General features: G+C 52.4%; 1 protein-coding gene across 2 annotated transcripts in view; it reads left to right on the plus strand.

The window, feature by feature from the left end:
• The window catches only part of RGS10 (regulator of G-protein signaling 10), a 32,893-nt gene extending 16,682 nt beyond the window's left edge, over window positions 1-16,211 (plus strand). Inside the window, exons 4-6 of one of the 2 annotated variants that reach the window (XM_012642391.1) lie at window positions 5,339-5,482; window positions 15,425-15,555; window positions 15,915-16,115. In XM_012642391.1, coding sequence (XP_012497845.1) covers window positions 5,339-5,482; window positions 15,425-15,555; window positions 15,915-15,930 — 291 coding nt within the window. In that variant the 3' untranslated portion in view covers window positions 15,931-16,115. Of the gene's footprint in view, window positions 1-5,338; window positions 5,483-15,424; window positions 15,556-15,914 lie in introns of both variants that reach the window. The other variant, XM_012642392.1, reaches the window with a different exon arrangement.
• The last annotated feature ends 285 nt before the right edge of the window (window positions 16,212-16,496 follow it).

Consider the following 16,496-nt stretch of genomic DNA (forward strand, 5'->3'; position numbering starts at 1 on the left):
GCTGTACCTTCCAGGTGTCCCTATTCAGCAATCAGCTTTCAAAGCAGTTCTCTCCTTTTGCCATTTCTTTGTGGTTTAAAATTTTTCAAAGTGCCCCTTCCCCATGAATATCTTCTAAAACAAACGCTGGGACCCCGGCTCACGCTAGGTCATGCCCAGGTCCTCCTTTGCCCCGCCAGGAGATGGCATTTCCTGGGTCCGGGACCTTTTCTGTGTTCCCTCATTTTGGTGGAAGACAGCTGGAAATAGCTTCCTGAGACAGTGACCTACCAGGTGGACCTGTAGAGACTTTGTTGGGTGAAAGCGTTTTTTTCCTGGTTTCCCGCTTCATTGAGCGCAGAATTCTAGGGCAAAACTCAGAATATTGAAGACATTGTTTCCTTGTCCGTGGCTTTTCTTGCAAATCAGTGTTTTATAGGTAAACGGTTTTGTTTTGCTTTCGTTCTCCCTGGAATAGTATAGGATCTTCTTTTCATCATCAATGTTCTAACACTAAAGCGGGGCTTTGGAGGGAAGGCAGCTCGGCTCATGTTCTGCGGAGCCTTGGGGTCTGGACGCCGCAGGTCTGGGACAGGCTCCTAAGTTGCTGCTGTTATTGTTATTATTGTAGTCGCTTTTTTCCTCCTCTTTTCTCTGGTCTCTTTTCCAGTGATGGCCCTTCAGCCCTGGACTGGGCCTTTAATGTTATCTTTTTTCCTTCCTATTTTCTTGTCTTTTTGGCTTTTGGAGATTTTTCAATTTTATCTTCAAATCCTTCTGTTGAATTTTTTCTGCTTTTGTTTTTTGTTTTTCCAGACAAGGGCCCTCTAGTCTCGCCCTAGTGGGCCGGCCGCAAGCCTGGTACGTTCATAAACTAATGTATCGGGGTCGGAGGAGTTTGCTGGAGGGTCTGCAGCTGGAATTTCCCCGAGTCCCTCTATTCAGTTTGACGTCTCATCACCCTCCTTCTCGCCTCTATTCTGGAGCCTTCCCAAGTTCATGTCTTTATGAAAAAAACTCCAGTCTCCTGTTGAAGAAGTCACCTGGCGGCTCAGGGTCAGGTGGGGGTCGAGGACCTGGGGGTCTAGTGAGTGGCTCCTGCCGCCAGCCTCGCTCTTCCATCTGGCTTGTCCCTCCCCACCCCCCCACCTCCAGTCCCTGCCCTCTTTGGGTGTGGTTGCCATCGGCAGTCCCCTAGTTCCCTCCCAGCCTGGCAGGTGCCTGGGTTTGTCCTCCTTGCTGTCTGCAGTCACCTGCTATTCCTGAGCCTGTTCTTGGACATACTCTTGTGTCATTTATTTGATATTTTTTCCTCCTCTTCCTCCTTCTGAAACTGATATTAACGCAGTTAGCAGCTCGATCCTTTCATTTGCTGCGGTGTTCTCCTTCCCATGCCCGTCTCTGGCAGGGCACTGGGATGCAGAGGACAGGCTGATTGGAGGTGGGGCCGGGAGGGGAAGGAGCAGCGCGTGGTGGCAGGCGGGATGCGGATGCGGCTTTCGGCTTCCCAGAGCAGAGGCTGTAGGACCCGCTGCCCAAGAGGGACCACTCTTTTCCTCTGTGTTAAGCTGGAGGTGTCCGTGGGACATGTGTATCCACATTGCTAGAAATCCGCTGGCTTTGGGGGTCAGGAGCTCGGGGAAGAGGGTTGGGCTGACATCCGGGGGAGAGTGTGTAGTTAAAGTTGTCAGCCCAGGGCAGAACTCTGGGAAACTCCAGAGCTTATGGAGGGGACAGAGGGACAGCAGGCAGTAAAGGAGACAGAGAGACACCGGGAGGTCTTGGGGAACCCAAGGGGACGGGGCCCTGGCAGTGAGGGGGTGGGAAGAGGAAGAAGGTGGGAGTGAGCGGTGAGCAGGGCAGGGCTTAGCAGGATGGGTGCCAGGGAGCTGGCAGGGGCCGCGCTGGCAGGGGACCAAGGAATGGATGGAGGGAAGATGGAGACGTGCTTTTCTTTTGAGATCTCAACAGGGAATTGGAGGTGGGGAGGCCATCAGCCCCCACATAGGGGGATGTCACGGCAAAGGGAGTTTTGCTTTGTTCACCCAGTGGGACAAGTTTAAGCTGCTGACTGGGGGAGGGAGAGGAGCCGGGTCTCTTCTGAGCTTTGGGTTTCTATGTCGTTGCTGTTTGTCTGCGCAGATGTGTGTGTTGGGGACTGACAGAAAGGTGGATTTGCTTCTCCTGATCAGACACCCGTTAGGAGCGGGGTTCGAGCGCTGACTTCTGACTGAGCGGCCTCACCGCTGAGGCGTAGCCGGGCCTAGAAGAAAGGCCCAGACTCGTGGGGTGTCTGGAAGGAGCTCACTGGGTGCAGCGCTCCCATGGGCAGTCCCCAAGTGGATGGGCCCAGGCGAGGTCCTTTCCCAGCACCTCCTGGGGCCGGGTTGGGTGATGGGCACGTTGGTCTCCAAAGGGAGGATGGGGCCCTTTGGTCTCTGCCGTGGCCGGTCCCGGCTGCCCTTCCAGGTCACAGACCCAGGACTGACTCCACCAGTGGGTCACTGTTCTGTTCCTATCCTGACAGTAGCTAGAATAGGGTTAACAAAGCTCTGGAAAAATCTACCAAAATAGCTCAAGAGACTGGTTCTTGTTTTTTGTTAAGTATTCTCAGCTCCGACACCACCAGGCCTTCCCGTGACCGGCTTGCGGTCGGCAGTCTCAGGGTTTCCCTTCCCGAGATAAGCTCTGCTGCCGCGGCCGCCCCGGTGTGTGTCTGGGCAGCTGGCGTCTCGGGACCCACACTGTCCTCAGACTCTGGCAAGAGAGGGCGGGGCTGAGACACCCAGAGGCTCATCTACCTGCAGCCCCTGGGACCTGCTTCCTCTACCCTTCCGCCCCACCACGAAGCCTCGAGACACTCATTACATTCTCTGTTTCAGAACCACTCACGACAGCCTGGATTCACCTGGTCAGTGTGCACATGTGTGTGTGCCTGTGTGTATGTGTGTGTGTGTTAACGTTCAAGGGAAGGGAAGCCTAAAATGATTTCTGCCCACAGAGCTCTGCATGGAGTTTGCTCATCTGACTGGCTGAAATTCTGCTTTCATGAAGTAGCTTTCAAACAGGAAGTGGTTTTCCAAAAATGTTCCTTACTGACAGATGGGGGTGGAGGTGGGGGGCTCACAGCTTTGTGGAGCTGATGGGTGTTGGAGAGGCGAGCGAGTCCAGACAGCAGCCCCACCGGGCTCTTGCTGATGGGGCCCAGACCTCTCTCCTGGGACAGCCACATTTATCTCAAGAGGCTCCAGGAGCTGGAGGAAAGGCTTTGGAGCCAGACAGCCCTAAGACTCCCTGCCAGCTCCTCGAATGAGCCGTGTCACCTCTCCTGGCCCCTGTGTCTTCATCGTGAAAGTGGCGCTAATAGGAAAATGGCACTTTCCTGGATGTCCAGGGGATTTAGGATATGGGACCACACCTACCCGTGTCCGCAGCAAGTAGGCTCTTGATAACTTCTGGGGATATGTGTACCTGGTCCTTGATGCTGACATCAACTAATCACTTATGATCATGGTCAAGCAAGAGTGGACGCCATAGCTTGGGGTGATGGTCCCACCTGGGCAGGCTTCCTGCGAGCACTGGCAAGACTCGCTTGCTCAGGAGAGCAGAAGGTGGCAGGGCTGTGGCCTCTTGGGGTCTTTTGTCATCAGTCCCCAGAACTAAAAAAGGGCTACTTTTCTCTGCTTTTAGGCACCAGTTAGCGAAGCTTTCTAGTGGTTTCCATAAGGTCAGGAGGTTTTCCAAGCCCGGGATTTTCTAAGCCAAGCTCTATAGCACACACAGAGCCCCAGGTGGGCTTTCTGGAGAGAGGGACAGTTTTCCAGGCCCCCCCAGCCCCCACGCCTCTCCCCACACACCCTAGGTATGCAGCTGCGTCTCAGAGGCATTTAGCACCTGCCTTGCTCTGTAGGGTAAGGTAAGCTTTAGACATCAACATTTAGAGAAACAGCCCCCATCTCTGCTGCCAGCGAGGTACGTGCACAGGAAGTCTCCTTTCTTTAAAAGAAAATAGACCTGTCAGGGGAAGTCCCAGAGGGGCCGGCTCCTGTGTCTACAGTCCCTCCGCGAAGCACGCTGCTTTGAAGACTAAGTACTTACTGTGACATCCGTCTCCCCGCCGTCAGAGAGTGTTCCTGAGACAGCCACGGCTGGTTTTGGGTGGAACCGAGTCATGGGCCGTGTCTTTCCACTCTGCCCCCACGATGCACAAGGCAGCTGGTGCCTACTTAGGGCTCGCGCTTCCCAGCAGGACTGCACTTGGGACTGTGGGGCGGGCAGCGGATGCTCTCGCTGTTGCTTCCACTCGGTATCTCATTACCTGAGCGAGAAACACCCTGCCCTGGAAGGCCGACGGGCTGCACAACCTGGAGGGGCTAATGTGTCGCCAGGGGGTGGAACTGAGCTGAACAGAAAGGCTTTGGAGCCAGACAGCCCTCAGTCTCCCTGCAGGCTCCTCGAATGAGCTGAGTCACCTCTCCTGACCTCTGTGTCCTCATCAGGAAAGTGGTGCTAATAGGAGCATGGTATTTTCCTGGTTGTCCAGGGGATTGAGGATATGGGACCCCATCTAGCACATGCCTGCAGTGAGTCTGTGCTTGGTAACTGCTAGGGGATATGTGTACCTCGTTCAACAGGACTTTTTTTATTGTGGTAAAGTACACGTAACGTAAGATTCACCACTTTAATAATTTTTTAGTGTTCTTCCTTTTACCATTTTAACCATTTTAAAGTATACCATTCAGTGGCATTAAGTATGTTCACAGTGTTGTGCAGCCATCACTGCAATCCAGTTCTGTCACCTCCAACAGACACACACTTACCCATCAGCAGCCACTCCCCGTCTCTCCCTCTCCCCAGCCCCTGGCAACCGTTAGTCTTTCTGTCTCTATGGATCTGCCCATTCTGATGTTTCGTGTAAATGGAATCGGACCATACGTGGCCCTGTGTGTCGGGCTCCTTTTACTTAACATCACGTTTTCAGGGTTCATCCCTGTTGTAGCACGTGTCAGTGCTTCGTTCCTTTTATGACTGAATGATATTCCTATGAGCCCTTAATTCGGAGAAGTCACAGGATGGTCCTGAATGGTACCGTGTGCTCAGTGTGGGCCAGGGTTCTTTCTGCCATCATTTCTGCATGGTCGGCGTAGCAGCGTCATTACAGGACATGTGCCCACAGACGCACGAGGGGCAGGGGCGAGGCTGCACCGTCCCTCCCAGGCAGAGCTTCATCCTGGGCTGGCAGCGAGAGCCCCCTCTTGCCACGGCAGCTCCTCCTGGGCCTGGCTGGAGGGGACGGCAGGGCTTGGGCCGGGAAGGCTGTGCTCACAGATGACAAACAGGCCCCCTCTGTCTCCTCCAGATGCAGGAAAAGGCAAGGGAGATCTACACGACCTTTCTGTCCAGCAAGGCCTCCTCACAAGTCAACGTGGAGGGACAGTCTCAGCTCAATGAAAAGATTCTGGAAGAACCACATCCTCTGATGTTCCAGAAACTCCAGGACCAGGTAATCCGACTTCCATGCCTGCACCTTGATTTGAAAACCTGCATTTATTCCAGGCCTGGAAGAATTCAGTAAAACACCAAATGTGAGACTCTCTAGACATCCGGCTGGGCAAATGGATGCACACAGAGGGGCCATGGTTGTGAAAGAGCAGGGACTGGATTCCCAGGTTCGAGGTCAAAACCCACAGGAGTCAGGGTTATCTCCTCAGCCCAGATCAGAAAGGAGGCCAGGGCTATTTGAGGAACTAACACTGAGGAAGCAGCATGTGGTAACTATTGAAGGTAGGAACAGACAGAAAAATCTAGAAAGCAAGCATGAGGGCTGAACATGCCAGGGAAATTTGTGCAAATATCCAAACACCTCCACCCGTTTCTGGTGGCCCAATACTGTAAGCTAGTTTGTAGTGTGGCCCTTGAGTCACAATGAAAAGTTTAACATTTGGTGACATATTCCACATAAATTCTGGATCAGGTTTGGTTGTTGAAGGAACTCCAGTTTGCGGGGGAGACTTGCCGAGGGCCTCCTGGAGGCGGTGGTTTCAAGCCAATGAGAAGGAAACGTAGACATGGATTTGCGGAGGGAAAGGAGGTGGAATGTACGGTGCGAAGGCCATTTCACGTGGGGATAGCGTCCTGCCCTGGACCTCAAAATCTTTTAAAAGCTCCCTAAGGTACTTTAAAGTACAGCCAGGGTTGAGAACCTGCCCCTGTGGTCTAGGTATTCTCCACGATGACAACAGTGTCTGCCATTTTGGGTGCCCTTTTGAGCCTGATGCCACACTTGGCATGTACTGTCTCATGTAATCTCCAGCGAGTGTTGTTGTTCCCATTTTGCTGACGAGGAAACTAGACGCAGGGAGTCTGAGTGGTCATTGAGTCACGCAGGTAGTGGGAAGTGTGGAAGCTGGATTCGCGCTCGTCTACCTGCCTTCCGAGGCGCTCCCCCAGGGCCATGGCCTGTGTTGGTGTCCCAGGCTCCTGGGCAGCCTCTCGCTGTTTCTCAAAGCCCCTTGAGGCCCTGGAGCAGAAGGACTGGAAAGGCTGTGTGAGTGCATACAGGCCGTCCCATTTCCCAGGAGGGCAGAGAGGCTCCAGCTCTCCTGTAACACATCTCAAAGCAGAGCCGGGCCTCTGTGACCAGGCACATCCCATTAGAGCCGTGCATTGGGAGCTTTAGCTGGCACAAAATAGAGGAAACACACGGGACGGAGGCTGCTTTTTGTTTTTGTTTTTTTTTAAATTCTAGTGACAAAGAAAAATTTTTTAAAAATAACTTTTATCTACCTAACTTTAAACATCACACATGCTCAATAAAAGAAACTTGGAAAACCAGAGTATAAAGAGGAAAATACCCCTTATGACTCCACACCTGGAGATAACCACTAAGTAACATTTGCTCTGTGGACCGTCCACCTTTTTTGTATAAATACTCGCATGCACACACGTGACCCATGTGGTATAATACACGTAATAATAATGGCTGTGTCTGTGCACACACAGATGTGCAGTCCAAACTATTGAGTGTAAAGAAAGTTATACCCTGTTGTTAAAAATCATTTATTTGCATACACAAAGAGTGCAATGTGCACCACCCGAAGAATGGACATATTTGAAACTCGGACTTGGGGGAGGGGGCAAGGGCAACATACGTAACCTAAACATCTGTAGCCCCATAATATGCTGAAATTTAAAAAAAAATCATTTATTTGAAAGAGAAAGAGGGAAAAAGAGGCACTAACTATCCTCCTGAGGCATACCTGGGTGAAAGCAAGGTGTTTGCAATCAGAGCTGATTTCACAGCGGGTCCCCGAGAAGGGCCCCCGGGTTCAGTTCGCTTTGGACAACTCAGGAGAGGCCTTGGTGGAAACTGCCAAAGTGTGTGCTCAGCACGGTCCATGGTTCTTTGCTCCCCAAAAGCCCCCTCGAGAGCCCAGTTTTTCTAAGTGCAAGAGATTGAAGCTGCGAGGAACATGTTTGGAGCCTCAGGATTTCCCAGAACTGAGGCCAGGGAAGCTGCTAGACACCCTGAGGTGTCAGGATGGCCCCTGCAACACGGAATTATCTGGTCCAGATGCCAGGAGTGCTGAGGTGGAGCAGCCCTGGCTGGATGTGGGTTTCCAGAACGTGCCTCGGGTCCCCACCTGTCAGCCTTCTACAATTTAGCGAGTTCTGGGAGAGCATTAAGTTTATAGTTCACCCGATACGTTTTCCTGGCATCTCATTTGACTCTCAGGTAGTTTTGTGGGAGGTGGACCTAGCGCCTCTGCGTACGGTTGAGAGTTTACTGGTATGGGCAGCCCTGTCACCAGCCCAAGGTCACACAGTGGGGAGGGGAGGGGACAGAACTTGAGCCCAGGACATCTGGTTCAGCCGGACCCTTCCTACCAAACCACCACCCGAAGAGAGCCGTTCTCCATGTGAAGCAGTAGCATTTGGAAACATAGTTGCTCACCTTTGAGTCCTTATTTCTCCCCTCTAGTCTGTGCTGCCATTTTCCTTTCATGGGAGCTGGGACAGGCAGCGTTTGCCTCGGCCTAACGACCGATGCTCTCCCCCACGTTCCTGTCCCTTGCTCCGCGTGCTGTCCGTACCTCTAGCCCTGGCTGATTCCAGAGCATTTCCATCTGCTACTCAGGCACTGCGCATCAGCCATACCACGAGGAGTTCCAATTAGTCACGGGGCTAACATGCTTTTCTTTGAAAAAGAAATGACAACATCAGTCTGTGCTGGCCCTGCCAGTATGTCGTTTGAACACATGTGTCCTGCCAACCCTTGTGGCTAGAAACTCCACAGACACATCCAGGATAGGAGCCGGCTATGCCAGCACGAGCTGTATAGGGCACGCGGGATCTGGCCTGTTATTATGTCATGCAGGATTCTGTACAAGTTAATTTTTAAAATTATTTAAAATTGTTGAATGAGTCCATGTTCATTGTTAAGAAAAAGGAAATTCACGTATGAAGGTATGAAGTGAAAAGTTAAAACTCCCAGGTCCTGCCTCTTCCCTCTTCTTCCCCAGTGGGAAATCTGTTATGTCGTCGGTCATTTCAGACCCTACCTAGAATATTTAAGAATGAGACACTTGGCAGCCTGCTCAGTGACTCCAAGTTGTGCCATATGAAAGATTTAAAACAAACTTCTGCTTCTACAAGTTTCTCAGCACCAATTCGCACACCTTGCTTGCTCCGAAGCCCCTGGTTTAAATTACACAGTACGGTGTGTTCTGGAACAGCCTTGGGATTTGCGACGACAGAAAGGCCAGATCTTTGCACACGGCAGCTTTAGGTCGTTGCTTTCTCATGCATGTAAGAGAGGGGTGCAGGTTTGGGGGCTGGGGTGCTCATCCTTCTATAAACTTCAGGGATCCCAATGCCTATAGTAAAAGCAGATTTCGTGAGCCGCCAGGCTGCCCTCACCAGGCTGGCACTAGAGTCTAGTCTGGAAAGGGCAGAGTGGAGGCGGCTTTCACCATTCAAAAGGAAGTCCTCAACCTCTGATGCTTAAAAAAAATTTAAAAAGATTTCCGTGAGATGTCAGTGCTCCCAGCCACATCCTTGACAGAGAGAGGAACCATAAATAGGGCCCCCTTTTTAGCAGTGTCGTTTCTTTGAATTTCCCCAGAAGCCAAGAGGTGAGAAACGCTTCCTTTCCCGACACAAAGAAGAAGATGAGGACCCGGGGTGGGGGTGGGGCTGCCAGCCTACAGGGGTCATTTGGGGGTCTGTTCCCACTCCCAGCCGCTTCTTTCCCCTTATTTCTCAAGCTTGGCCTGAGGTCTCCTGCATGGTCACAGTCCCCTCTCCTGGGCCATGGTGGTGACAAAAGCCAGGGATTCAGGACACCTCATCTTATGGGCACCAGCTGACATTTGCTCCAAAAGATCAAACCCGGGCCAGAAGTGGGTATTTTCCAGCATGCTAAGCTAGAAGAGGCAGGTTGTGGTTTTTCGTTCTACTGGAAGGAAAGTCGGCCCTTCTTGTCTACCTTAGCCGTCTGCCTTATGAGGGGTGGGGCATGCAGGACAGCGTTGCAAATACTTAGAGATTTTTCTTTCTTTTTTTTAAGACAGAGTCTCACTCTCTTGCCTGGGGCGAGTGCCGTGGCATCAGCCTAGCTCACAGCAACCTCAAACTCCTGGACTCAAACAATCCTACTGTCTCAGCCTCCCGAGTAGCTGGAACCACAGGCACGCGCCACCATGCCCGGCTAATTTTTTCTACATATATTTTTAGCTATCCAATTAATTTCTTTCCATTTTTTGATAGAGACAGGGTCTCGCTCTTGCTCACGCTGGTCTCGAACTCCTGAGCTCAGAACGATCCGCCCGCCTCAGCCTCCCAGAGTGCTAGGATTACAGGCGTGAGCCACCATGCCTGGCCAGAGATTTTTCTTTACAACTTTAAAATGGGGAAGAGGAGGGAAGAGCCGGTGCCAGAAGAGCACTTAATTCCCCTTCTGATGGCAAAAGGCAAAAATAAAATGCCTTCTCTCCAAGCAGAAAGCATGTCATGCCATGTGGGTCTAGAATTTGAGCAATACGGGCTCCGGGAAGAAGTGGGCAAACGGCCCCATGTGCGCAACGCCACCGGACCCCCGCGCCTGTGAGGGGATTTTGCCCCAAGCAGGGCATCTCTGGCTCTGTCCGTGTCCAGCCTCTTTCTGGAGTTCTGATCCTGCTCCGGCACATCCTCCGTCGCGGCTGGCCTGCCTACAAAGCAGAAGTGCTGTCCAGGGTGACAGAGCCTTCTGGGTGGCCCGCCCTGGCACCGCGGGGCGAGGGCGGACTCGCGCTGCCGTGTCTTCTCACCTTTCCGCCAGCCGACCTCAGACCCTCTCCGGGGTGCACCCCTTTCCTTCTAGAGAAGAAGGGGAGGTGGCCATCACTTTGGGCGTGGGCACATCCCTGTGTCTTTGATGCCCGGCCAATTCTCAGGGCTGGAGGGACGGGAGCTTCCTTTCTTCCCACTTCTGCCTGTTCGTGTGGGAACGAAAGCATGTCTGTAGTCTAGGTACGTGGGGAGAGAGCAGGTTCTAGAGCTGCAGTCCAGACACAGCAGCGCGTGCTGCCTCCTTTCAGCAATTTTCATACAAAGCCAAGTTCTTGAAACAAATATGAAATGCTGTCAATACAATTTACATTGCCTTAAAGGATTATTTTTTTCTCCTTGTACCTGATCGAAATAACATGGCAGAGGGTTTCGAGAAGAGAGGATGCATGTTTTGTTTAGGTCTTCAACGGTACTTGTCTTCCGGGAAGCATTAAAACGATTATTAGGTTCGAAATGCAGTGAATCAAGACGATGACAAAATGTTCATGCAGGGGCCTGCAAGGCTAGTGAAGCTGCTCACTGTCCACATGGATGAGTGTGCTCAGTGAGGAAGCCCTGACCGACAGCAGCAAAGTTTGACCCGTCTGAAGTCGGAGCACTGCGTGGATATTTTTCAGCACAGGAAGGCAGATCCTAATTAGTCACTGCACAGTCTGGGGTCTGGAGGGGGAGAGGTGCCTTGGCGGCGTAATGACCTTGTGTCACAGGACACCGCGCAGCATTGCACATCTGCAGGACGGGTCCTTCTCACTTTCCTCCTAGCCCCATCTCCAGCAGCCTGCAGGATTGGGTCCCCAGGCAACGGCGCTAAACAGTTTACAGTCCAGGCATGCAGCTTGCAGATGTGGGGGCTGCCCAAACCCGAAACCTTGCTAAGCCACAGCTGTCTTGGCCACAAAAAAAAAAAATGCAGAATGTGGTTCAGCTGCCAACTTGAGCTTTCCGCTTCGGCAGTGGCCCATCTGTCCCTCAGGATGAGGGAGGATCTGCCTCAGCTCTGCTCTGACGCCTTCCACCTACCTCAAGCCTTCTCCTGTCCCAGACGTCAGCATTTTCTTCTTTCTCTTCCCTGCAGACACTGAGGGTGTCTGACCATGTTGTTCAGGTCCTGGTCGCAGCCCAGCCCTGGGGAGGCCCGTTCTCCCCGGCAGGGAGTCTGTACTTGTAGAGCCGTCTGGGACCCCCGGGGCCAGCTCAGGTTCTGTGTGGAGCAGGAGTGAGTGGAAATCCATAAGCCGACCGTGTTCGTTTCCCGGGGCTATCGTAGCAAATGACTGCAACTCAAGAGGCCTAAAGCAGCAGAAACTTGCTCTCTCGCCATTCAGGTGGTGAGAAATCTGAAAGCAAGGTGTTGGCAGGGCTGTGCTCCCTCCGAAGGCTCCAGGGGAGCGTCCTTTCTCCCCTCTTCTCAGCCTTCAGACAGCTGGTGGCTGCCTGCGATCCTCGCTGGTCCTTGGCTTGCAGCTGCCTCCCCCTGAGCTCTGTGTCTGCACGGCCTTCTCCCCCCCGTGTGCCTGTCACTGTAGGGCCCACCCTAAAGGCACGATGATTTCATTTTGAGATCCTTAACCCTATTTCCCAATAGGGTCACATTTTGAGGTTCCAGGTGGATGTAAGTTTTGTGGGGACACCATTCAAACCAGTGCCGACCTTTGGGGGTATTTAGCTTCCATTTATAGACACAGAGGTGCTTTTAAAGAACATATTTGGGATCCTTGCTTTTAGTTTTGGTGCATTTTTAAAATTTAGTATTAGTCACGTCACATTCATGGACAGTTTTCCACGTTAAACTCTCTTTGCAGACCTCGTTGGTAATGACAGCGTACTGCCAGGCCGCGTGAGTGGCAGGAGGCCCAGTGGTTAGGAGTGTGGGCGCCAGAGCCGGCCAGGGTCTGCCGCCCACCTATCCCTTGCTCACTTGTATGGGCTGAACTGTCCTCCACATTCCTCAAATGCACATGTTGAAGTCCTAACCCCCAGTGCCTCAGACTGTGACCTTATGGGGCGACAGGGTCTTTAAAGGGGTCATTAATGTTTAATGAGGTCATTGGGGTGGGCGCTTATCCAATCTGACTGGTGTCCCTGTAAGAAGAGGCGATGAGGACACACATGCCTGGGGAAGCCCACATGAGGACACAGGGAGGAGACAGCCATCTACGCGCCACGGAGAGAGGCCTTGGAAGAAACCAGCTCCGATGGCACCTTGACCTCCAGACCCGTGGGGAAACTGCACCTCTGAGCTCCTATTTCCTCTCTGTAGAACCAGGGTCCTCGTAGGGCAGCGGTGAGGGCTGAGTGAGAGACCGAGATGGGAGGAGCCAGTGCCCCTCCGGCTGGTCGGCGTGGGGCAGAAGGCCTTGTCGGCTGATTGGTGCGACCCGGGTCCTTTCCCCGGCCCTCTGCTCTTGTGCAGGGCGTGGTTTCTGTTCACCCACTTGGCAGACTTTTATCGGACCAGTCATGGCCATTTATCCTATGGTAAATGACTCGTCGGGAGCTGGGTGCACCATCTTTGGCCGCTTGCTTGGAAGAGGTTTTTAGGTGCGTTCTCCATCCTCTGAGCCATCTTTGCTGCGCGCCATTCCCTGAGGGCTCTGTGATGGGAGCAGCCCGTTGCCGTGTGCTTCTAGGCCAGGACCCAGTAGGCCCTGTGCTGGTGGCAGTGGGAAGCCAGCCCTGTGCACCCCGCGTAGCGCGATCGGCTCCTCGTGGCCTTGAGGATGAAGCCACTGGGGGTGACATCCTTTCCTCCCTCAAGTCTGTCTGGGTCTGATGGCCGCAGCTGCCTCCAGGTGACTCTGAAGGGCTCCTGGAGGAGGAAGCCCCAGCCTGAAGGACTTCTGCACTCCTGGGGCATTTCACACCTGCCACGGCAGGGCATGGCCCTTATGCTCTTGTTAAATAGTTCCCAGCCCCCTGCCCTCCAGCTGACTGGGCAGGAGGAGTGGGAAGGAGAGCCTGCACCTCTTCTCAGCCCCCCTGCAGACCCGAGCCAACCTCCCACCTGAAGCAGCCTCCTTCTTCCCCTCCTCCCCTGCCCTGGGTGCCTCCAGCCAGTCTTTTTCTTCTCCCCTTTGAAGTCTGAACCTCAGAGCCACGACCGGCAAACAGGATGTTCCTCTCCCACACGTGGAGACCTCACACGACACGCCTGGGGTGTACCGCATCCTGCTCGGAGTGGAGGGTCCCACCTGCCATGGACCTGGTGTGGGAGTGGGCACGGGGCTGGGTGCCAGGAGGGGCCCTCGTGAGGTCGGTTTTGTTAGTCACACTTGGAGCATCCGTTCCAGATGTTGAACTAGGTGGGCATCTACAGGTTCCCTTTGGGGGCTCTTGTGCCTGGAAGGGCTGAATAATGCAGGTGGTGAGGGATGGCGACACCTGCCTAGCACACTGGTGGGAGGCCACAAAAGGATAACGGCGTTCCTCACCCTTTGTCTCATCCCTGGCTATGATTTTTGTGTTTTTTGGGATTAAAAAAATTTTTTTTCCTCCAAACCTCAGCAAATTGCAATCACATCTAGGATTACAAGATTGCTACAAAATAGGTAAGTGCTCTAGAGAGACACAGGATGGGGTCTTAAGGGGACAGGGTCTCTCTGAGCAGCTGGAGAGCTTGGACAAGACCGGCAGGTCACCAGGGGACAGGTAGGCACTAGTTTAATGGTTTATAGAAAAGCCAAAGTCCTAAGTCTTTCCCTGAGTTGTGGACTCTGCTTATAGCAAAATGACTGTGGCGGTTCTGCTGTGGTTGAAGCCATCTTGGGAAAATGAAGCTGTAAAGGCCTCCGTCCCCGTCCCCAGTATCCCCTCTACCCGACTCCTGTCCTGTCCTACCCCACCCCGCCTTCTGGGGCACCTCCCATCCCCCAAGCAGATGTTCTGAGTCCTTTGAATCCATCAGATGTTTAATTTACAAACTAGTTCGAGCATGTGTTGGCAGAGGGAGGGTTTAAAAGATGTCAGGGTTTTACCACCCACTTGACAACCCCGCCTGGCAGTGAGTGGCATTCTAGACATTGCTGGAACTTTCCACTTGGTTGGGCCTATGTCAGTGCAGTAAGGGAAGGTACCAGGTGCGTGCACCGTGTAGAATTTTAGTCTGCAGAGTGTCCTGAAAGTTAAGTCAAAAGGTCAGAGAGAGAGAGAGATGAAGGGTGAGAAGGAGATCGTGCCCCTCAACAGCTGGAAAACGCTCTTTGCCTCTTCTTCCCCTGCCCTTTCGTGGGGTGAGGGAGGAGGGAGGAGGGTGGAGGGTTGGTGGCGTAGGATTGGGCAGGAATAGGGTAGAGGGGACGATGGGGACAGGGACGGAGGCCCAGAAGGGAGGTCCCGTGGAGGCCTGAGGAAGTGTCTATGCCTGGGGACAGCCCTTTGAGTACCTGCCATCCTGGTGGCGGGGTGGGGGGGGGCAGCCCCCTAATCCAAAGGATTTGCCTCGGTCAGGGGTCCTCCTCACCTACTTGACATACCTTAGAATCGTTTCTTTCTGCTCCTCGGCCTGTCTGATTGCAGAGGCTGCATTCTGCCGCCGCCTGCTGTTCCCTTTCCCTGGGACTTGTTCCTGAATCCTCTCTTTGCTAAGACTAGTTTCACTCCCCTGCCGTGCACTGAATAAGCCTCATTTTGATCCTTGGCACACGATTGGTTTGTTTGAGATCTTGGATGCCAGACGCACCGGGGGTCTTGACAATATTGGCATCATGCAACATGACGTGGATCTTTTTACACCGTCTACAGACACAGTTTCTGTCTGCTGTCCCAAGCTCTTGGAGAAGTGAGTCTTTGTGTTATCTGTCCAAATAAAGTGGAGCGTCTTAAAGCACCCCTGGAAGCGAGGGTATGAATCAGTGCTGTGTGGGTCTGTATTTCCGTGGAAAATAAACATATGTTTGTTCGTGTGACTCTCTAAACTATATTTTCCATTGAGATTCTTGCTAATGACCCAAAACATCCAGGAAATCTGTCTTGCCTAGCACATGGCTTTCTTTGTGTGTTCTTTGTACATATTTGTATACTTTGGCACACAGTAGGTATTTAATAAATATTTGATAGGATGATTCATGGCCTGGATTAGCCTCAGCCTTCATACTCTTTTTCTTTTCCTCCTTAGATCTTCAATCTCATGAAGTACGACAGCTATAGCCGCTTCTTAAAATCTGACTTGTTTTTAAAACACAAGCGAACCGAGGAAGAGGAAGAAGATCTGCCCGATACGCAAACTGCAGCGAAAAGAGCTTCCAGGTCCGGGCGCGGTGGCTCACGCCTATAATGCTAGCACTCTGGGAGGCCGAGGCAGAGGATCGCTTGAGGTCAGGAGTTCGAGACCAGCCTGAGCAAGAGCGGCGAGACCCTGTCTCTACTAAAAATAGAAAAAATTAGCTGATCAACTAAAAAAACAAAAAAAAAAATTAGCCAGGCGTGGTGGCCCATGCCTGTAGGCCCAGCTACTGGGGAGGCTGAGGCAGGAGGATCGCTTGAGCCCAGGAGTTTGAGGTTGCTGTGAGCTAGGCTGATGCCACGGCACTCTAGCCTGGGCAACAGAGTGAGACTGTGTCTCAAAAAAAAAAATAAATAAATATCATAAATAAAAGAGCTTCCAGAATTTATAACACATGAGCCCCCAAAGAGCCAGGACTGGCAGCTTTAAGAAGCAAAGGAACCCACTCTCAGGACCGTGCAGGGTTTATAACTGCTTATTATGTGCAAGGACTGAAATGTACAAAACCCTTCAATGGGGTCTGTATTTTTTTGTTAACTGCTTTACCAGTAAGCTTTGCATGATGGCTAATCTTACATAAAAACAAATAGCTTTGAAGTTTTAGTTCACAAGACAGAGATTCCTTCAACACTGGACACTTGGAGCATTTTATAGCTTGATTAAACTTCATGAGAGGCCACAGGTGAAACACGTAGCCACCTTTTACCTTGTAAGTCTTTGCCCTACCTCGGGTGAGTGGTTGTGCATATCCACAGATTCGCTTGGCAAACTGACTCAAGCATGCGTTGACCTGACAAACTTGGGCTGCTGGGGGTGTTGCCTGTCTGTCGCCTTTTGGGTTCAGTACTTCTTGAGAGCAAGTTCAGTGCTGGAGAAGGCCAGTCAGTCCCTGGCAGCCTCTAAAGCTTCAGGGAGCTTGTGTGTGTGTCATCAAAGGGTTATTATTTCTTGGATGTGGGTGGGT

This window comes from Propithecus coquereli, unplaced genomic scaffold (assembly GCF_000956105.1).
Source record: "Propithecus coquereli isolate 6110/MARCELLA unplaced genomic scaffold, Pcoq_1.0 Scaffold179, whole genome shotgun sequence".
Lineage (NCBI taxonomy): Eukaryota > Metazoa > Chordata > Mammalia > Primates > Indriidae > Propithecus > Propithecus coquereli.